The sequence below is a fragment of the Tetrahymena thermophila genome, assembly GCF_000189635.1.
Source record: "Tetrahymena thermophila SB210 genomic scaffold scf_8254645, whole genome shotgun sequence".
Lineage (NCBI taxonomy): Eukaryota > Ciliophora > Oligohymenophorea > Hymenostomatida > Tetrahymenidae > Tetrahymena > Tetrahymena thermophila.
In genome coordinates, this window is record NW_002476413.1 from 912,020 (window position 1) to 934,245 (window position 22,226).

The following is a 22,226-nucleotide window of genomic DNA, read 5'->3' on the forward strand; positions in this document are numbered from 1 at the left end:
GAGTTGTTGCTCAGTACTGTGTTTCTTTTGTTATTCTTTTTCTTATTTGCTAGTTAGTCCTTTTTAATTTGCTTTGTATGCTATCAGATTGAATGTCGAATAAGGATTTTTCGGTAAAAATTATTATTAAAATGAGTATCTCTTTTTTTATAATTTAATAAAGGAAATTTATGTATGATTTCTTTAGGATTATCTTTATTTTTCTCAGAATGTACAAGATATTAATAAATTCCGCAAAGATTACCTCCAGTTTAATTTTTTACGTTTTCGCGATATTTTGATTTTAATTTCAAAAATTAAATAAGTCAATATTAATTAATTACTTAGTTAATTATCCTATTTATCTTTTAGCGAATAGATCTTTTTAAAAAATAACACGACAAAACAATCATTATAAATATTTAATTTAATTTTTGAATTTTGAATTTTTTTAATTTCCCTCCAAACATTCTTTTTAATTTAAAATAAAGCAAATTAAGTCTTTCAATAACAAGTAAAATTTCAAATTAACAATTACTATTAAATAATAAAGACTCAATCCTTTTTTGAAATAATATTTTCTCAAAAAAAATAACATTATAGTTTTCCTTTTTGATATTTTTGCATTGTTTATTAAGAAATATCTATGCTAGTCTTGCTATTAAATATTAATATTTATTTTTCTTCATTTTTATATGATTCAAAGATAATAAATTAATTTTGTAATTAATAATAAATAAAATAATAATATTTTCTTTTCAAAATTGAGCTTAATAAAATATGTTTTTATCAACTTTGAATTTGAAATTTTACAAAAAATTTATCAAACTATCAATTTAAAAAAACATTCATTTTATTTTTATTTTGTTTATCTTATTTATTTATTAAAGGAAATTAATAAAACCCTAAAAATTTTCTTTTGAAGTAAAATAATTTGAGCAAAATAATTTATTTTTATTGTTGAATTTTTGTTTTATTTTGCAATATAATATAAAAAATTTGGACTTACATTGATTAGACATAAAATATTCATTGACTATCAATACAAGCATAAATATTACGCTGTAGATTGTTTTTTTTCATTATTAATAACTTGAAATGCTAAATTGAAAAAAAAATCTTTATATTTTTACTTTTTATATTTTACAATAAAAAATTACTAAATAAATTTACACTAAATAATTAAGTTTAAAGCTACTAAATTACGATTTTACCTCAGAAGATTGACTTATATTAAGATATTTATTAAATTTTAAGATTTTAAAAATAATATTTATAATAAAATAATTAAATATTTATTTTTAAAAAGCAAGAAATGCAAATAAATTTAAATTAAACAGAATTGATTTAAATATTTATAATTTGCTTTGTTTAATTAAACTATTTTGTACTATTCTATTTAGTAAAAAATTTTAGCATTCTCAAATATCACCATACATAATATTTTATTAAATAATATTAAATTTTAAGACAACGATTATTTTAAATTAATTAACTCTTTTATTTCTTTTTAAAAGAAATGATAAGTCAAATGCTTAAAAATAATTTAAAGCTTATATGTTTTTTAGCACTTATTATAATATAAAAAAGTAAAAAATTTCAACAAAAAGAACTATTATAATTAATTACAATTAAAACTTTTAAGTAAGTAAGTAAGTAACACTTATTTTACATTTAATCTTTTTAGTATATTAATTTTGTATAATTGTTTATTTATTATTTACATTTTATTTTTTTCATTAACTCCAAAAAAACATTAATTAATTGAAATGGAATATTTAATTTTTCGGAAAATCTCTTAAAAATAAATAGAAGAATTTGCTAAAATTTGAAGGAATATTTTCTTTTTGAAAAATTTAATAACTCAATACGAAGATTCACTAAAGTAGTCTTAGTGTTTGCTGAATACAAGCGCTTCACTTCTTTCTATTACTTACTGCTTTTAGATGGCATAATTAATCTCGTTTTATTAGTAGTCTTGTTCATTTTCTTCACAAATTTACTCAGATTTTTCACTTTAGCTAATAGTTTTATTTCTAACAAACAAGCTCTTTCTCTTTACATATCCACCATAATAGTTGTTATCTTTATTTTTAATCAAACCATCGTAATCTTTGTATATTTAAAACCTAACCACATTTTTTTCAAACTATATTTTCTCATATGGTCCTAATTTTCCAATTATTTTCTAGCTAATTGGGATACCAACTTTTAACTCTTTGACTTTCAAATTTCTTCCTAAAGTCATAACATTTAAATGTTATATAAGAATTTATTCACTTATGTTGTAATTATTGTCAAAGCCTGGTCCTGTATCAATAATAGAAATATCTATAAGCTAATTATCTAGAGGATTCAATTTAAAATGAACTGCCGTATAGCTAATTAAAATAAATAATTTTAATTATTATGTTGTGATAGATTAAACTAAAACCATTTAAAAAAATTTCAAAAATATTTTAGAAAAAAACTAATTAATTTAATAATTTTTTAGAATTGAAAATAAAATTGATGCTTAAGTAAGTTGTATATTTTATAAATCTTAAATAAAAAATTAAATTCTGAAATAAACTATTAATTAATTAATTACCCTTTTTAGATCTTAGTAAGAGATTGGAGGGAATTATTTATAAGATTAATAAAGACTTATTTCAAATATTTTTCGTCAGTGTTAATGTATGAATCTTCTTCTGTAAGATCATTAATAAAATATAATTCAAGACAGCGTGATTTATATTCAGATTGAAAAATAGTTTTTAGATCTTTTATAATCCTTTCTAAAGAGATATTAATTGGAGAAATGATGATAGAATTCTTTGAGAATATTTTAAAAATGTCTTAATAGTTGAATAAGCTATTAAGAATATTGTAGTTATTATATTAAAGGTCTTAAGTATTTTAAAAAATCAAATCTTTTTATTGCTTATCTTATTTAATAATATCCTCTAAAAGTGAAGTTCCTTGCCTAGATGAATCGTTGTTCAAAGTTGATTAAACTATTGTATTTTATATTTAACTACTCTGCTTTCTTACAATTAAGTCTGAGGCTATCTCTCTTAGTCTAGATAGAGCATTTGTTTATTAATCGTTTTAGCTTAAAATACTATCGAGCCTAGAAAGATTTTGATTGATTGATTATTACTATTTTAAGATAATATTTTATTTTAGGTTATTAACTGCTTTTTTCATTTTATATAAGCTTTGAGCGATTGGAGCTCTAAGTTTTTTAAGCATTTATTCAAATAAATTCATATAATATTTATTGAGTTTCTGCAAATATTCTACTCTTCCTTAAAGTGTTTCATCTTCAAAAATAATCACCTATTTATTATTTAAATTAAACATTTATAAATTTAGTTTTTAATTGTATCTAATAATTTGTGGTAAAAACTTATTTAGCTTTTGGAGCTTTAAAATAGTAATTCAGCAAAAATATTAATTTATTTATGCGATTTCAATCAAAATTTCAATGGTTTTAATAAAAGCTAAGTAAAAATAAATATCTTTTACAAAAACTCCACAAGCTTATGTGACTAAATTTTTGAAAAAAATATATTTTTCAATTGCGAATTTTCATAACAAATAGCAAATTATTTTTAACTTTGTCTTCTATCTCTTTTTAAAATTTTTAACATTTTATATTTTATATAAATAACTAACTAGTTAGGTGATCAAGGCTTATAGAAATTAGATTTTTACCAATTATACTTTATTCAAAGAAAAGAGCAATAATTTAGTAATTTTGCTATAAATTTATTTATTCAACATATTATTATTCTATTATTCATATAAAAGCTATTTTAACTTAATTCGCATATTGAATACTTTTAAAAATGGAAGATAAACAAATTATGTTTAAATATTTTTTTATAAAAATTAATTTTTCAATCATTGATGTTTGATAAATACTTATTTGGATTATATTTAGGATAAATTTATTTTGATATTTATCAAATTAGAAAATTTTTGAGCTGAGTCCTTTTAGAAGTATAAATAGATATGTGTGAATATAATTTTGGGTTACTTCTATTTTCGAACATTTAGTAAAACTGTAAGTACTCATATTGCAATAACTAGTAAAAAATAAATAAAAGAATAGATCAAAATTAGTAAGTTGGAAATATTTATTTATTTATTTACTTTAAATGTTAAATAAATAAAGAAAGCATTATTTTTTAAAATTTTCATATTTGATTGATTAAAAAATTAATTTTTTTCATATTGAAAAGAAAAATTTATAAAAGCCTACTTAGTAAATTTCTTCTAAGATATATGTGTAAATTTTGATGTTCAGGATCTTTTAATTTTCACCTTATAAAATGCCATAAAATACTTCTAGACGATCATAAATTTCATCTGCAATATTTTTAGCATTTACGTTAGCATTGTTATTTATTCCTTTTTTTTAATTGTATTCATTTATGTTGAGGTTATTAATTATATTATTAGAATTAGGATGATTGCTATTAGTGTTATATACATCTTTTATAGTTTATTCATATTATCTATCTCCTATTTCAATTTCTAAATTATCAAATTATTTTTTAATAGTTTTTTTGTGTTCTTTTTTTCTAATTGATTTTATTATTTTTTGGGTCATTGAATCTGATTCTATCTTTTCCTAAATCCCAAATATGTTTCTGAGATTATGCTCAGTCATTCGATGGCTAATTAAGTCTCCAGATTATCTGCATGAAAGAGAATTCGGCGATACCATGTCATCAACAGGTTAATTGAGTGCTGCTGCAGAGAATAAAGCCTGTTAATTTTGGTGCATATTTGGAATAGAGTTGTTATTTAATATTGATTACTTACGATCATTTTACAAATTATCTTGGTTATTGTTTACATTTATTGTATTCTTCTTTTTGTAATGCTTTTTACTGTAGGAAATTGCTTAGAAATGCATATGCTAAAATAAGCTTTTGTTATTATTACTCTCTAACTGCAGGCGTTAATATTCATCTAAAGCTTACAGCTCAACTTTTAATAAAAAATTTTTCATGCTATCATCATCTTTTATATGAAACTACTTTTATAGCTTTGTATTAGACATGTGGAAGTAAATACGTTCCTCTTTTTTATCGTATTTGGTAATGAGCATACTGACTGGAAGCAAGCGCTTTACTAAAAAATTCATCTCATCCTCGCTTCTCTACACAAGAAAAAGATTCCTAAGACTAAGGTCTTCTTAAAATATTTTGTAAATTTAAAGAAAAATTGCTATTGAAACAGACAAAACATAATGTCGAATGGATGTTTGAAACCTGATAAAGAATACTTCATAAATGATTCCAATATTAATTGCAGTGATAAATTTCATAATAAAATTACTGCCTTGCAACAAATAAATATGCTTTAACACAATGTTTGAGCCATAATACAAATTATTTACATAATCAATATCGTTAACATTCAACCAAAAACTTATCATGCAGCAATTTAGCATAGCTTGCCCAAGATTTTGGATGGCAATAAACAAATTAAAGTAGCTTGAGCATATTTTAAGTACAACAAGCCTTTGCATTAAGCCTAACAAAAACTATGCTAGAGTTATGCATAATATTATAAGATCGTTATACTTCCTATTAATAGCATAATCTATTCCAATAACAATCATCTCAATGAGGAGAATCAAGAGATATCCCTTTGAGAAGTCTCTACCAGACTTAGTGCGATCCTTATTAAACTGCTTTTCAAATTTATCTACTTTGAAACTTAATGATATTCCATTCATTAAAATCTACTACTATTTATCTTCTACCTATCTAAAATATAGATCTTTGGTAATAATTATATTTATAAAAGCTTTGTTGAAAAAACTATGCAATTAAATAAGAAATATTATTAACTATTTTTAATTAATATTTTACTCAAAATCAATCAAATTCAAGTGAAAAAAAAAAAACTTTTAATAGTTTATCTGCATTTATTTATTCATTTATTTATTCGCTGATATTAATATTCGATCATCTATTTTGTTAATTTATAGTGAATAAAACTGTAAGTAAATTTAAGCTCTTAATAAATAAACTATAAGTTAACTCCCTTCTGTTATTATGATTTAAATATTAAATGCCAAGCCATTACTTTTTCACTGAAAAAAGAAACTAGTTAGAATAAAGTCAAACAAATATTCAGAAAATAACTCATTTATTGTAAAAAATTAAATTAATTAAAATTTTCTTTTCATAAATTAATTCAAGGATGTTATCAAACAAACTACAACGAAAACTCCTTTTTTAATTTACAACCATTACTTCCTATCTAAATAATTATTTAAATTATTTATGTTTTTTGGTATAGACTTTTTTTGTTATAGTGAACGAAAATATTAAATCTCCTATCTAAGTAACTCTTTTTAATTAAAATCCAATAGATTTTTTATAAATAGAAACTCTATCGACATAAAAAGGTTCCATTAATTATTATAATTTTTGATTGTTTTAAATCTTACTAAGATTTTATAAAATTGATGGTAATTGGTTTTTGTAAAATAATCCGTCAGTCATAGCAAGCCAATTTAAGTTTATTAAAAAAAATTATCAAATCAGTAAATTACACAATATTAACTTAACAAAATTAATATTTTAATTCCACCCTTAAATACTTTCTAGATCTTTAATTCCCTAAAATTTGTTAAGCTTTTTAAAAAGATAATTCAAATATATTGTTGATTTTAAAGTGTTTTTTATAAGCAAAATCAGTAAATTACACAATATTAATTTAACAAAAAAAATATTAATATTTTAATTCCACCTTTAAATACTTTCTTGATCTTTAATTTTCTTATATTTATTATGATTTTTAAAAAGATAATTGAAATATTTATTTGATTTTAAAAGGATATTTATGTTTCTCATCTTTCGAATATTAAAATATTTAAATTTTTAATAGTAATAGTAGCTTTTACTTTCTAATTCTTATGTCTGAGGTTTATATTAATTAAAATTAAAAATTCCAGAGTAGAGAAAAAGTAGAGATCTTATTATTTTAAGGCAATTACTTAACAAATATTTCATTTATATATTAATATAAGAAAAATACTAAGTTAATTAAAAACTGTAAGTTTCCAACGATTTTATTTCAACTTTTTTTATTTTAATTGAAATTTTTAATGAATAAGAAATCAATTTCTCTCCTTTTAAAAATTCTATTTCGTTATTTAATAATTAATATTGATTGTTTCAATCGATTATTTTTAAAGAAATATTTTCATATTTTCTTCGAGAAAAAAATATTAAAACAAAAAATAATAATTTTTATTTAATTTAAACTTATTATCTTTTTTCATAAAAATCATTAAATTTATCATATTTGAAAAGAAATTTTATAAGGTTTCTTAGATAATAAGTCAATATAGAATTACTTTAAAAAAACTAAATAATTCTCATGATTTTTAAAATAATTTTATATTGAATAATATTTTTATATCTATCATTTATTTTGGAAATGCTTTAAAATTTAAAAATATTTAATTAAATTTATAAAACAATTATTTAAATGCTATTATTTAAGTATATGATTTATTAATTGAAACAATAATTTATAAGTTTCTTAAAAATAGTTGTTTTTATTATAGTTTGAAAAGAAATTTATAAATTCTTTCAAAATTTTAAGCTTTTTTACACTACTTTTAAAATAATAATAAAATATTGCAATAATAGATAAAAAAATTTTATTTTTTTGAAGGATTTAATAAAAATAAAATTATGCTAATTCAAAATAGTTTTTATTTTAATAGTTTACAAATAGTTTGATTTAATAACTAAAACAGAAAAAGCTTTTAATTGACTTTGTATTGAACTTAAACTTACCCTTTCTCAATTTCAAAATAAAGTAAATAACTTAAAAATTAAAATTATAAAGCATTTTGATAAAATGAATTGAAGTTTCTTATTTTTATTACATTTTAATCAAAATAAGAAAATAATTCTAATAAATATTAATATTCTAATAGTTTTATGTATTAATAATTTGAAAATGAAAATAGATTTTTAATTAACATTTCTTTTGATTTTTTAAATTAATTGAGATAATTTTACAGAGTATACAAATTGATTATATTATTTTTATTTGTTTGTTTTTGCTATTTTTTAAATAGATTTTAGATCTTTTTTTAAATTTATATGAATATAGTTAAGACTAGTGGTAATTAAGAATAAAATGAATACACAAATTAAAAGCACACATTTATATGTTTAAATAGTTCTAGACAAGCTTTTTAATTCAAAGAATAATATCCACATTTATTTCTTTTTCGCTTTTAAGACTTATATTTTATAACTCAATGACGATGTTAAATCCAAGAAAGATAAATGTTCCAAATAAGTCCCACAAAGTTAGCAAAAAGTACTCTGTAAGGAATAGGTACAATAGAGAAATTAATCATTTGAGCTGCTGGCCATAATTTCCAATTTGCTATCATAGTCTCTAAACTCTTTTCTTTAATACTAGTGATTCCTTTTTCAATAGACTAATACTCTACATAATTAACAACCATAAAGAAATAGCAAGTGAAGGAAAAGGCAAAAATAGTTTAGTCAAAAGCCATAGGAATAAGTGTTTTTGAAATCTAGCCCATCTTAGGATACTTATAAAAAATATTTCTCTCACAGAATCCTGGTAAAAATCCATACCATTTATGTAGAACGGGAGCTGCAAAAACAGATCCTACAAAAGCTATGTTTGCAGTTCTTCTAAAATTATATGCTTTGTTTTCTTCAAATACTAATTAACATATGGCATCTCCCAGACCAAACATAAAACCAGATGTCACGCATTTAGTACTTAAAGGGTATTTTGTTAATAAGTTGTTATATCCTTTGAATATATTCATTTCTATTGTTTAAATCTAAAAAATATCAAAATTTTTATTTTTTTTGCAAAAATAAATAATAAATAATGTTTATGATTTTGCTTAATCTAAAACGATTATCTTTGAGATATTTAAAAAGAAATAATCTAATTAGATAATCTTAAAAACATAAAAAAATAAAAATTCATTTAAACAGTAAATCTATTACATTATTATACACTTAAATATTCTAAATTAATATTTCTTTTTAGAATATTACAAATAAATATCAAAATGAGTTAATTCTAAAATTAATCAATAATCTAATAATTGTGTTAATAAATTTTACAAGTCCATTTATTATAATTTATAATATTTTATTATAGTATTAACTGTTAAATATTAACCAAATATTATTTTATTTCTAAATGAGTGTATCTTAATCGTTGTATTTTATTATTTAAAGTTGGTCATATTAACCTTGATTTTAATAATTATTAAAAAAGATATGCTTATACTCAAAATCTAATCAATAAAAATCAGCTAGTTTTAATTTTAAATTATTATTCTTTCAATTAGGGTAAAATATATATAAAAAATAATTTTTAAAATCATACAAAATATTTTGAATAAAAATCTTAGACAATATGAATGAATATACATAACTATTGCAAAAATTTAACACCAACCACCTAATTAATGTAACGTTATAACATCACCTACCTATTTGAAATATGTAATATTGTTCAATATATTATGATTTATTACACCTAAATTAATTTTTATAACACCTTCTTAAATTTATTTATATTTTACAAATATTTAATAATTAAATATTAAAATAATTATAATTTATTTATTGAAATAAACATCTTTTATGGATATATAATAAAGTCAGTCTTTTTGAATATATATGTCTGAATATTAAGCATTTATACTTTAATAGATAATAAAAATTTAATACGAGAATGAATAAATTATTGAATTTATAATTTAAATAAAGTTTAGTATAAAGTGAGTGATTATATCAAAGATCAGTTTATTTAGTTGATTCTTATTGCTATTACTATTCTTGCTCAACTTTTGGTGCATCGTCAGCCAATTAAACATTTTCTAAAAATGAAGCCTATTTAAGAGCAAAATAGAAAATTTCATCATAATCAACTACACCGTTTGAGTCAGCGTCGGCTTCTTAGAAATGTTTGAGGATTGTTTCATCAGAAAAAGGTTTCTCCTCATCTTAATAAATAGTTATGAATTCATTAAAATCAAATCCACCACTGTTATCCTTGTCATACTTTGCGAAATAATCCTTCATAGCATTTCCTGAAATTTAACTTAAATCTAATTCTATATTTCCTAAATCTATATTAAGATCTCCTAAACCAAGATCCTTCAAACTATCGAAGCTCAGCTTAATATCAGCAGCCAATGCAGCTGCTAAAATAACTAAAAGAAAGGTTGCCTAATACTTATTCATTTTTTTGCTTTTTCTGATTTTCTTTATTTGCTATGTTTTTAATAAATTAATTAATAAATATTGAAAAGATATTCTCTACTTGATTTTATATATTAATAATCTTAAAAATTGCGTACACAAAGAAATCCTAATAGCTCTGTTACTAAATAAAGAAATCTTATGAGTCTTTTTTGTCACTACATCTATTACCACAAATCAATTGCAAGTTCAAAAATATTATTTTAAAACAAATTGATATAGACAAATAAATTTATACTTATTTCATCTACGTTTATGAATTATCCAATTCTGATATCTTTTTCCATTAACTAAGTATTTAATTAACACGTAATTATTTATCAAGTAAATCTTATTGACCTTACACATACCTCACTAAACAATGCTTTGATAATTTAACAAATGTGAAAATTTGTTTTAACTATAAAAATCATTTGTCAAATTACTTGTTTTAAAAAATAGATATTATCTATAAATAATAAATATTTAGATGCATAAAATAGGAAAACAAATAAGCTAAATTAAACATAAAAATAAAATTCTTCATAGTAATAATAAATAGCCATAAAACTTTTTATTTTTTATAAATAGATATTTGGAATTGCTTAAAAAATCAATTAATAAAAACCTAAAAATAGTTCACTAAATCATAATATTATTAAATTATTACTTAATAAATATGTTTAAAACATTAAAATTTAAATTCATTCTTTTTAAAAAAAGATATTCAAAAAATTAAAATTTATTTTATCTATTTTTTAGAATGATGTAAAATAAAATTTTTTATTAATCCAACATGCAAATATATGTTAAAAATCTACAATTTAAAAATCATCTTTTATTCATTTTTAGATATTATTTTATAATAAAATTTTAAGATCTTCATCATTAAAAAGTTTAGTTACAACATCTATTCCTCCTACTAATTCTCCTTCATTGTAAAGTTAAGGAATTTTGTCAAAGTTAGAAAGAATAGGAAGATACTAGTTAACATCTGCATCAGCATCAACATTGTAGAAATCGTATTTAACTTTGCATTCATTTAGGATTTTAATCATTTTAGCTGAATCTTCTGATTTTGTATCGTTGGGAGTTCCATGCATGAAGATAACTACTGGGCATGCCTTTAATAAATATTTAATTTTTTATTCTCCATCAAGTTTCCATTCACTTCCAGGAACTTTTTATAACAATTCTTATTTATTAAAGAGCTCAGCAACTACTACTAGGTTACCTACATACTGCTTTCCAGCAAAGAAGTAAGGACCAGTAGATTTATAGGTCTCTTTGAGATAATCTTTCAAATTTGCATCAATAAGCAAGTTAAATATGCTAAAGCGAATACCAGCTTAAGCTAATAAATTTACGAATTTCTTGCTATTTTCTTATAAATTTTCATCATTAGGAGTTCCTTCCATGAAAAGGATAGATTTGTGTTCCTAAATAATTTACTAAAGACGCTCTTTGGGCTCAGATATTTTGCAAGATGCTGGAATTTCAAGAGTATTCTTAGCTATATGCTCCTTTAATACATCTAAGCCTCCTAAAAGCTTTCCTTCAATAAATATTTGAGGATATGTTGGCCACTTATTGTAATGTCTCAACCAGTGACGCATATCAATGTCAGCAATAATGTCATAATATCTGAAGCGGATCTTAAGACTTTCGATAATTCCTAATAATTCACGTGTAAATTTGCATTCAGGTTCTTAAGGAGTACCCTTTATGAACATAAGAACTCCAGGCTAGCTTAAGAGTTCTTTTATTTTGGCATACATGCGCTCTTTTTCATTTTCAAATTGATTTTTAAATGTCTTGTTTGCCTCTTCAATTTATTCAAATAAAATTGCTGGAACTTCATTTTCGAATTTTTTAATTGTGGTCTTGCGGGTTTCAGTCAAAACAACAGTTGGGACCATAGATACTTAGAACTTATTAGCTACTTCAGGAACTTTTTCGGCATCACATTTGCAAAAAACAACATCTTAGATTTGCATAAGTTCCTACAAGTTAGCAATCTATTCTACATAATTAACAGAATGGTCATACCAATCTGCGTAAAATGTAATTACTATCATTTTACCAAAATTGTTGAGGGTAATCCTGTTAAAATCTCTTTCTTAACTTATCTCTTGCATCCTATTTAAAGTATGTTGGCAACCTATATTTTCTCTTTCTTATCTAACTTAATTTATAATGAAATTATGAGCTAATAATTAATATATTTAAAAGTACTAAATTAATTTCAAAGATATATTTGCATAAAGGAATACAAATATTTATGCAATTAATTAATTAATTAATTAAATTTAGAACAATTTCTAGAATTATTCATTTTAAGAAAATTTCTTAATAATTTTCCTAATATAAATTTATATTCTTAAGATAAAATCATAAGCAACAATCCGCTATTATATTAATTTTATAGTAAGTCTTTCACAGCTTATATTTTCTATATTTTAATTTTTAGTTAAAAATTAATATTTTATTTTTAAAAATATTACTCAAAAAAACTAATTTTAAATTTAGATTAATTATTCTTTTAACTTATAAATTACAAATTTTTTATAAAATCAAAGTTAATAATTTATATTTTAAATTTGATATTTGCTTTTTACTAAAAAAGTAATATGTTATTTTAAAAATAAGTGCTCAAAACAACTAATTTAAAATTTACACTATTATTTTAACATTTATATAAAATCAAAACTAATAATTTATATTTTAGGTTTGATATTTGTTTGCTTTTTACTAAAAAATTGATATTTTATTTTTAAAATTGTAAAAAATATTAATTTAAGCTACAATAATATTTTATATGTAAAATTACAAATTTTTAATAAAATAAAAATTAATAATTTTTATTAGCTTTGAATTTTCAAAATGTTGGGATAACAATAGGGTCATCATTGTTGCAAAGACTTTTAAGATTCTTGCTGCAAGGACATTTTAAAAGATTATTCAAATCTGAAGAAATGAACAAATCAATGACAGAGAGCATTTGAGTATCTTAGATGTAAACACACTTAATAAGAGCTGGACCACTGAATTCATGATGTAAAGCATTTTATATTTGAGTTAAGGTGTAAGTTTAGCTATCACTAGGGACGATATTGTGATTAGCTAAAGCCTTAATAGGATTGTATTGCTTGTGAATAGAAGTGACTGTTGAGAAAAATTGAGTTTAACTACCATTAAAGCATGTACCGTGCTTTTACCATTCATGAGTTCTAAAGGAATCAGAGTCATTATATAAGCCAACCCAGTAAGTATCAATGTAATCATTATCAGATTTATTGATTTAGGAGTAGTCCAAATCCTCATTTGAGCAATTGCTAGGATAGCTGCAAGGATTGCTTCTAGAACCTGAAGGCCAAAGTCCGTGAATATTGAAGTTTTAGTCATCAAAATTTCCAAGATATTAAGCACTGCAACTTTTTTGTTTGCAGATAGTTCCAGGCCATTCCATCTCAAAGGCATAATAGGTATAAGCAGAAGTGTAGCAAAGCAATAAAGCAAAGAGTAAAAGTGATTATTTGTAAGAAGCCATTTTTTTTTTTTTTATTTTATTTTATTTTTCAATTTATTTTTATTTAGTTTGCAATTATAATATTTTCAAAGAGAGAAAGGAGAGTTTTTAAAGTACGGCTTTTCATAGATAATCGGTACATGTATGGTTTTATTAAGCATCAAAATTAATATTAAATATGTATAGAATCATAAAGATATTTAAAAAGGGGGCTTTTATGTTAATAAAATGTGTAAAAGTTTGAAAATGTATAGTAAATATTACAATCAAATTAAAGTTAAATTTAATACCTAACTGATTGATTACGTATTTTCTTATATCAAAGTATCTTCATTTAAAAAGCATTTCCTATATATACATGCATATTAATTTAAATTAGTAATACATCATGATTAAAAATGATCAGCTTGATATGTCTATGAATGTAAAATACCTAATCAATAGATATTTTTTTTAATTTTTAAATATTTTGCTTTATTTTTTTCAAAATATTTGAAAAATAGAATTTAGAAACAAAGTTATAAAAATAATTAAAATAATTCTAAAATAAAAGGATTTATATTACATAATGATTTCAATAATAGCATAAAATTAAATAAAAATAATTTTTAGTAAATATAGTTTTACTAAAATTAGATATATGTATTAGTTACTGCATTAAATTCATTTAAGTCAAATAAGATTAACTTAAGAAATGACTACTAAAATACTAGTAGAATCAAAAGTATTTCAATTTTAAATTAATTAAAACCAAACCTATAAATTGGTAAAATATGATTTATTCATGAATTTAGCTAATTGTTAATTAAAATTTTTCAACCACAGAATAAAACAAACAGATTTGATTGATTAAAACATCTGTTTAATATACCGAAACGCTTTGATAAAAATGTATCAACAATAAATAAGTTAACCAAATAGTTTTCATGAGAACTTAAACTTTTATTTATTGCCTAAATAATTCTTGTTAAATAAGATTTGTTAATTTTAAGAATGAAAATCTTTTTTTATTTTTAAATTAAAACTCAATGTTGGGAGTTAAGCATATTTACTTAATATAATTAATTTACTTTTGACTCATATTTCTTAGAATTAACTAGTTAAATAAGTGTATATATTAATTTAAAAAATTTTCTCATTAAACACTATAATATCAACATATATTTTTTTGAGCCATAAGCTTAATGGAAAAATAGCAAAATGAAATACTATTTACTTAAACCTTTAACTGGTTTTTTAAAAATTTAATTTTAAAATGCAATTTATAGGTTGTTCTACTTAATTTCTAGTAAGCTGAACATTTTAAAGTTAAACAAGCTTAACATACATTTTATTTTTGTAAATCCCCCTCCTTTTATGTAAAAAGAGCATCTTTTCCAGCTAATTAACTTTTTTTGCTTACAACTATTAACAATTATCTAATGACTTACACTACTTTACACATATAATTAATTATTTTTTAAAAAGTATTTGCCATAAATACAATGGCATTTTAAATTCTATTACCTTAACCAAATTTAATACAATAATTTGGGGGACAGACTCTACATTTTTTTTACATTTTTAAATATTAAATAAAGAAATTTGATAAGGTTTAATATTTGCAATAGCTAACATAATTAAATTGAAAAAACATAAAATTTTTGTAAAAAAGAAAATGATTAAATTAAAATCAACTGATTAGTAAAACTTGTCTAATTATTTTTAAAAATAATGAATTTTTATGTATGAAATTAATTTATTTCAAAAAAAATAATAAATAAAAAGCATTTATCCTTAATTTAATTTTTATACCAATACTGGAATTTTAATTTATTATTTTAAATTATTTTTCTAAATTTATTTTAAACATTAAAAAAAAATTCAAAAATGGTAATTTAAAAACATTTTAAAAATCTAAATAAACATATAGACATATCTAATAAAATTATCTAATTAATTTATGAAATTATTAACTTATTACACTTGAAAAAAATATTTTTTAAGTGATGAAAATTATTTTCGAATTTATCTCCAATAATCTAGACAAAAAATTTTCAACAATAAATAATAATAATAATAATAATAATAACATAATACATGATAATAAAATAAAAATAAATTGGTTTATGATCAAGAATTATCAAAGATAAAGATATTAAAACTTTGTTATTGATTGATTATATTAGATAAAATTATATTATATTCAAACTATAATGCAATAAATTTTACTGTTTCATTTAGGTTGTCTATTGAAGTTATATATATTATTTTAATGTTTGAAATAATTAGTAATTCACTTTTTATTAAATCATTTTTAACAATTTAAAAAACATTTTTACAATAAATATCAAACTTTAGAGATTTAATTACTCTATTTATTTTTGTAAAAGGCTCTCCAATCAAAATTAAAATCAATATCCTTGAAATAAATAAGAGATAGTATTTAAATGACTGTAAAAATCAAAAACAGGTTTCCCCAACCTATATCTTGTTGCACTTATCTAACTAAAAAGAATTAAATCCAGCCAGCAATCGTAAAGCCAGTAAATGTTATTCCGTAAATTGTCGTTCCTACCTTTTTACCAAAAATTTTAGCAACAAGAGCTGGTAGCTTTGCATACCATCCACCGTAGGAAAAATAAGCAAGTATAATATAAATAAAGAATAAAAAAGGTACATCTATGATTAAATCTAAGGTTGAACTTATAAATATTTATATTCCTAAATTGTAGAGAATTATTTATTTAAATGTAATTTTTTCCATTAAGTATCCCCAAAACAGTCTTGCCAATCCATTTACTATACTCCCTATAGTAGCAACAAATGTTAGAAAGCTGTCATTATAATTATGTTAGCTTGCATATGGCTTAAAATTAGCAATTATCATAATTCCATAACAGCAAAATAAAGTGGCCATGGCTATAGTTAAATAAATTATTTTTGTATTCATCCCATCTTAAAATGTCTAACATTCGTTTGGTAAATTTTAACTTGTAATATTTTTATCTTCAGCTTTAGAGTAATCATTTTTGAGGAGTTACATTTCTTATTAAATATCATTTTGTTATATTTCTTATTCTACTTAATCTATCTCCTCTTAAGTAGGTCTTTCAATTAATAAAGCACCAATTAATGAGATTATAAAATATAAAAAACCTAAAGTCAATAGGGTATCAGGTAGATTTTCTGAAACTTGTTTAGGAAAAAGAGAGTTAATAGGACGGATATCATGAGGATTCATAAAGCTATATACAAGCCAAAGGAAGAGGGTAGCTCCAAATCCAAAACCAGCAGAAATTACACCACTTGCAAATCCTTTTCTATGTGGAAAATATCTAAAAATAAATAAAATGTTAATAGATTATTTAAAAATAAAAAACTTTTTATTTAAAGATTTACAGATAGCTTGTATTAAATGGTATCATATAAACTAATCCTGTGGCGAACCCAAACATAAATCCATAAAAAAAGGAAAAGAGTATAAAATTATCAACAAAAAAAGAACTTAACACTACAGATACTCCTAATATAAAAGAGCATACCACTGCTTAAAGTCTAAATCCTATTTTTTTAGCTAATATAACTCCAAAAGGATTGCAAATATTAATAGCAAGCATCATGAAAGGGAATACTGCGTTAACATCTGCGTTTGTGTAGTTTTATCCATCGTTTCTTAAGTATGAAGTTACATAAGTATTCATAGTACTCCAAAGATAAAATGTTCCTAAAATTAAATGGATAAGAAAGCCTCCAAAAAGAGAAAGATAGCCTCTAGTTTAGAAGGGTAGTCGTGCTAAAGGGCTTTATATACTATTAAGCTTGTTTATGATCTGCATTTATTTTTTATTTAAAAGCAGCTTTAAAATTTGCTTGACTTTTTCTAAAAACTAAATAAATTAAATGCTTTTTAGCGGCTAAGCAGCTTTTTTTGATGATATTTTACGTCAAATTTGTATGAAATATGTATTCATATATTTTTTTAAATAAATTTATTTTTTAGTTTATTAATTTGGCTATTTGTCTTTCACCTTTTTAAAAAAGATATTTATAAATAAAATACATTTTTAATATAATTCAAGATAGATATTTGGTCTAAACTTCAAGTAAGAGTTTATTACTTTTAAAATCATATCAATTCTTAATTCTATCTTTTTTAATGAAAATTTGATACAAAAAATTTCTGATGAATTATCAGAATGTTAAACAGTGTTTACAACCAAGACAAAAGGATCTTTTACATTTTAAATAAATAAATGAATTAATTTTATTTTATTTAGAAATAAAAATATTTATTTATTTTTGAAGTTATTTGCTGAGGAAAAGATTATCATCTAGGTTTTTTTCATATCTCAGCTTTTTTTGCATATTTATCTTCAATATAATTTTTTATTTATTTTACAGGCTAAATTGATGAGTATAAAACTAAATTAAATGCTTGTTTCTTTAAAATAAATATTTGGTTTTACAATTGAAATTGTTTCCTTTACTTAATTACCAATCTACTAAATAATATTCATCTAGCTATTTATATTTCAAGTAAACTACTGAAGTATACTATCTGAAATAAAATTATTATTGTACATTTTTATTATATTAATTTAATTTTTTAACAATTTTTATTATTTATTATTTTTCAAACAAGAATTATTTTTTTTCTAAAAAATTATTTATAATTTGGCATGAATTGCTAGCATTTTTCTTTCTAGTACTTAAAAAAGAGCTAATAATTATTCATTGTGTTTCTTTTTATTAAGTTAATTATTTAACATATGAAAACTTAAAATAAATAAAAAAATAATTTTTTCTTTGAATTATTTTAAAATGAATCATTTGTTAATTTTACTTAAAATATATTTTTTAATTAATTTTGTAAGATTTTAAATATTAATCTTTTATAGATAATTTTATAAATTTTTTGATATTCCCTGATCAAGATAATTATCCTGGTCAGGGCCACCTAATCTAAACAAAAATTCTGATTTGTCAAAAAATAAAAAATCTATATCTATTAATATTAATAGATTATGAAATTTTAAATGAGTAAATTTAAAAATAAGCAAAAACTTACGGGTAAGGGAATATGCGATGATTTTTAAGCGCAATTATAAATGATCTTTAGATAAAGCTAAATTTAACAAAAAATAAAAGAAGAAGAAACATTTTGCTTTCTGTTTTAATTAAAAAATTGTTAACTTTTTCAATCAACCATATAAGGTAGCTGAGCAGCCAATGCATTATTAAAAATAAATCAACATGTTTTAACCAGTTTTTGTACATAATTAATAGAAAAGTAAAATCAAATTAACCTTAGATCTTATAAATGCAGTATGATTGTGTAATATCCAATATTAATAAGTTTGAAAAAAGGTTTTTAGGTCACTTTTTGAATTAATTATTTTGTATTCGTTGAATATGTTGATGATATTAGTATTTTTGGAATAGCTATGATAGACTATGTATATATTATTAAAACGTATTATATATGGCCAACAAATAAAAGATTTTATTCACATCAACAAATATTTTGACATAAAACTTTATAAAATACTTAAATTAATAAGTATGAATGATAAATAATTTCATTTTAAGTATATTTGTTATTAACAAAATTTAACTATAAAAGATAGAGTGAATAAAAATGAAAAAAAAAAATGATGGTTTTTCTTGGAAAGAGTAATAAATATTTATTTATTTAGAAGACGAAATATATATATATATTGTAATATATTTATTTTAATTAATAATTTATTTTTTAATTTATAAGTATAATTAAGTATTTATTTATTTATTTTTATTTTTTTACAGTTTTATCTTCCTTCTTCAGTATTTTTAAGATCGATAAATCAATAATAAAATAGTTAACTATTGTTTTACACCTGCAAAATAGTTTATTTTGTGTTTTTATTTATTTATTTGTTTGTTATGATGTTGTTTGCTTAAATTTAAAATATCTTTTTTTTGTTAATTATCATTTACATTTAGTTTATTTGTTAAATTCATTCATAATTTAAATCATTCATCTTTTCAATGATTCACAGAAGTAGTGATGTAATTTTCTTCCATGTTCATATAACTGCCATTGGATTAGCGGTTGTCTTAGTTATTTAGGTTGTTATGGGTGTTATGGGTGTTCATACTACTAATTATATTGTTAAAAGAATTTCTTTCATCTATAATTTAGGAAGTATTTGTGAATCCATTGATGAAGAATTAATTACTGAAACGCTAATCAGCAGTGTTGAGATTGCTGCCCTAGTTTAGACCATCTCCTAAATTGGCAATACTGAAATCGTTTGTGTTTGATTGCATAAAGTTATGGCTTGTATTATTCAAGAATTAGCTTCCAGGATTGAATGTACTACCAGTGAAATTTATATTGTTGCTGTTTCTTTGGTAGTTATCTAAACCTGATGATCCAATTTACTCTTGAACCATGTAGCTGCTGCGATTATTTTATGAAAATCCATGACCTAAGGAAGCTTGCATAAAATTTTATGAATGTTAACCGTAAGAATTATGATTGCCTAATCCGCTAGAAGAATAAGGGAAAGTTTAAGCATTAAGATTATATGGTGTAAATAGTTGCTAGTTATGATTTGGGTTTGAATTGTGTAATACATTTTGCATCAAGGTGCTATTAGCTTGGTTAAGGACTAAATTACTGTTGTTGTTATTATTGTTATTGTTTACTTGGTTCTTATTTGAGCCAGCATTAGCGGACAAGCAGTTCAAATCTTAAGAAGACTCTTCCTCGTCCGAGTTTTCACAACCAGAAATCATATTTAATCCAGACTCGAAGTTAGTACTGTTGTTATTTCCAGTGAGACTTGGATTGTTTAAACCCTTTTTCATTAACTTTTTAGTCTCTTCTTTGACAAATTTACGAAGTGTTCCCATCTTTTCTCCTTTATTTCTTTCAAAATCGAACCCTAATTGCTCTGCACGACGAAGTTGTAAATAGTAATCATCAAGAGTTTTACGAGATATGCCAATGTAATTAGCAGCATGATCTAAATTCAATTTTTAAAGGTTTCCGTTCTAATCACGGAATCCAGTTTCATGCATAGCACGCCATTCAGCAACCTTTTCACGTACTTTTTCAATATATCTCTCCTTAACTCTCTTGTCATTAGAAGAGCGTCCCATCAATTTCTTCTTTCTGGAAATTTTTCCTCCAAGTTCCATACTACTTCCTGCATTGTTATTTTACTAAGAGAATGTAGTGTTATCCTCAGAAATTAAATTATCTTCTTCTTTGATAGATGGATTGACAGCACTACCGTTATTTACAGATCCATTGTTACCACTTTGCTATTAGCGTGATGAAGAGCTTCCATATTAAAATTATTGTTGAGAAGATTATTGCTTATAAGAACGGAATTTGATATAAATATTTGACTTAACACCACAAAGGTGAGAAGGTAAGAAATGAGGTTGATTCATAGGATCATTTGCAACGAAGACATGCATACCACGCTTTTCATCCCAGCAGAAAAGCATACAATCGTTGAGAGGGAAGCACATTTACTTAAGACGATCTACTAAATCAGAAAAGTATAAGCTGTTTTCACTGCTTTGCAAGAATTTAACCTCAATATTTGGCATCAAATAGCGTTAACCTGTAATATCATTTTCCAAAATAATATCACGTCTTTCAGTGACAAGTGGCAAATTGTTTTTGAGGTCACTTGAGTTGTTGCTTTGATTTACATTATCTTATGGATTTTAGCCACCGTCAAGCTAGACTGCGTTGCCAGCTTGGTTGATAGTAGGCTAGGGTTTAGCAGATAAAATTTTATCAGGAATAAAATTATCTTATTAATTAGTTTTTTTAAGGTCAAAAAGATCAGTTTATTTGTTCATTTTTATGAATGTAAAGGTTGATAATAATGAGAATAATGAATTAATAATGATAAGTAGTTAAAATCACAGAGATTCTAGCTAGTGCTCTAGAGATATTTTAATAATTAAATGAGTTTATAAATGTTTTTCTATAAAAGTATTTTGCTTGAGTGTGTTTGCTTGAAAGTAATAAGAGATCAAGAATATTTTATAATTTTTGAGATTGATTATTTATTACTTGTATTTGTTTTCTCTTCTTAAACTTTGTTTGTTTCTGCCTATTTTGTTTATTTTGCTTGTCTTTGTTTATTTATTTGTTTGTTTGATTTTTTTATTTATTTATTAATTTTATTATTATTTCTTTGTTCCTATTTTTGTTTTACTTTTTTTTTCTAATTATAAGAAAACCATCTTTTCTAAATCTAATTATTGTTTGATTTTTTCTCAATGTTGCTATTTTTTCTTTTATTTAGTCATTTTAATTAAATCAAGTAAAAAAAATTTCTTCTTCTTCATATTATAAATAAATGCTCACAGCTTCTGATTGGCATATTCATTATTAAGGATTTGCCTGTATTTTTAATTTTCTATTCCCTTACAAAAAATAATAAAGCATTTAA

General features: G+C 22.2%; 7 protein-coding genes across 7 annotated transcripts; all 7 read right to left on the bottom strand. All coding sequences in view use genetic code 6, as the record gives it.

Annotated features, from left to right (window-relative positions):
• Positions 1-1,843: 1,843 nt before the first annotated feature.
• On the bottom strand, positions 1,844-5,908 carry TTHERM_00125490 (ATPase, histidine kinase-, DNA gyrase B; the record flags this gene model as incomplete). Its single annotated transcript, XM_001016228.2, has 3 exons — positions 1,844-2,360; positions 2,570-3,300; positions 4,229-5,908. 3 exons carry the CDS (start codon positions 5,906-5,908, stop codon positions 1,844-1,846), a joined length of 2,928 nt encoding a protein of 975 aa, XP_001016228.2.
• Positions 5,909-8,266: 2,358 nt separating this feature from the next.
• On the bottom strand, positions 8,267-8,818 carry TTHERM_00125480 (Mpv17/PMP22 family protein; the record flags this gene model as incomplete). The annotated part of the gene is made up of 1 exon (XM_001016227.1): positions 8,267-8,818. One exon carries the CDS (start codon positions 8,816-8,818, stop codon positions 8,267-8,269), a length of 552 nt encoding a protein of 183 aa, XP_001016227.1.
• A 985-nt stretch (positions 8,819-9,803) lies between these two features.
• TTHERM_00125470 (EF-hand protein) lies at positions 9,804-10,256 on the bottom strand (the record flags this gene model as incomplete). Its single annotated transcript, XM_001016226.1, has 1 exon — positions 9,804-10,256. One exon carries the CDS (start codon positions 10,254-10,256, stop codon positions 9,804-9,806), a length of 453 nt encoding a protein of 150 aa, XP_001016226.1.
• Positions 10,257-11,095: 839 nt separating this feature from the next.
• Positions 11,096-12,391, bottom strand: TTHERM_00125460 (monothiol glutaredoxin-S11 protein; the record flags this gene model as incomplete). The annotated part of the gene is made up of 1 exon (XM_001016225.3): positions 11,096-12,391. One exon carries the CDS (start codon positions 12,389-12,391, stop codon positions 11,096-11,098), a length of 1,296 nt encoding a protein of 431 aa, XP_001016225.1.
• Positions 12,392-13,131: 740 nt separating this feature from the next.
• TTHERM_00125450 (ribonuclease T2 family protein) lies at positions 13,132-13,803 on the bottom strand (the record flags this gene model as incomplete). The annotated part of the gene is made up of 1 exon (XM_001016224.1): positions 13,132-13,803. The coding sequence occupies one exon, from the start codon at positions 13,801-13,803 to the stop codon at positions 13,132-13,134; it is 672 nt and encodes a 223-aa protein (XP_001016224.1).
• A 2,308-nt stretch (positions 13,804-16,111) lies between these two features.
• On the bottom strand, positions 16,112-17,698 carry TTHERM_00125440 (oxalate/formate antiporter family transporter; the record flags this gene model as incomplete). The annotated part of the gene is made up of 2 exons (XM_001016223.2): positions 17,164-17,698; positions 16,112-17,099 (listed from the first exon to the last, which is right to left on the bottom strand). Exons 1-2 carry the CDS (start codon positions 17,598-17,600, stop codon positions 16,112-16,114), a joined length of 1,425 nt encoding a protein of 474 aa, XP_001016223.2. The 5' UTR covers positions 17,601-17,698.
• Positions 17,699-19,788: 2,090 nt separating this feature from the next.
• On the bottom strand, positions 19,789-21,627 carry TTHERM_00125430 (hypothetical protein; the record flags this gene model as incomplete). The annotated part of the gene is made up of 1 exon (XM_001016222.3): positions 19,789-21,627. The coding sequence occupies one exon, from the start codon at positions 21,625-21,627 to the stop codon at positions 19,789-19,791; it is 1,839 nt and encodes a 612-aa protein (XP_001016222.1).
• Positions 21,628-22,226: the final 599 nt, after the last annotated feature.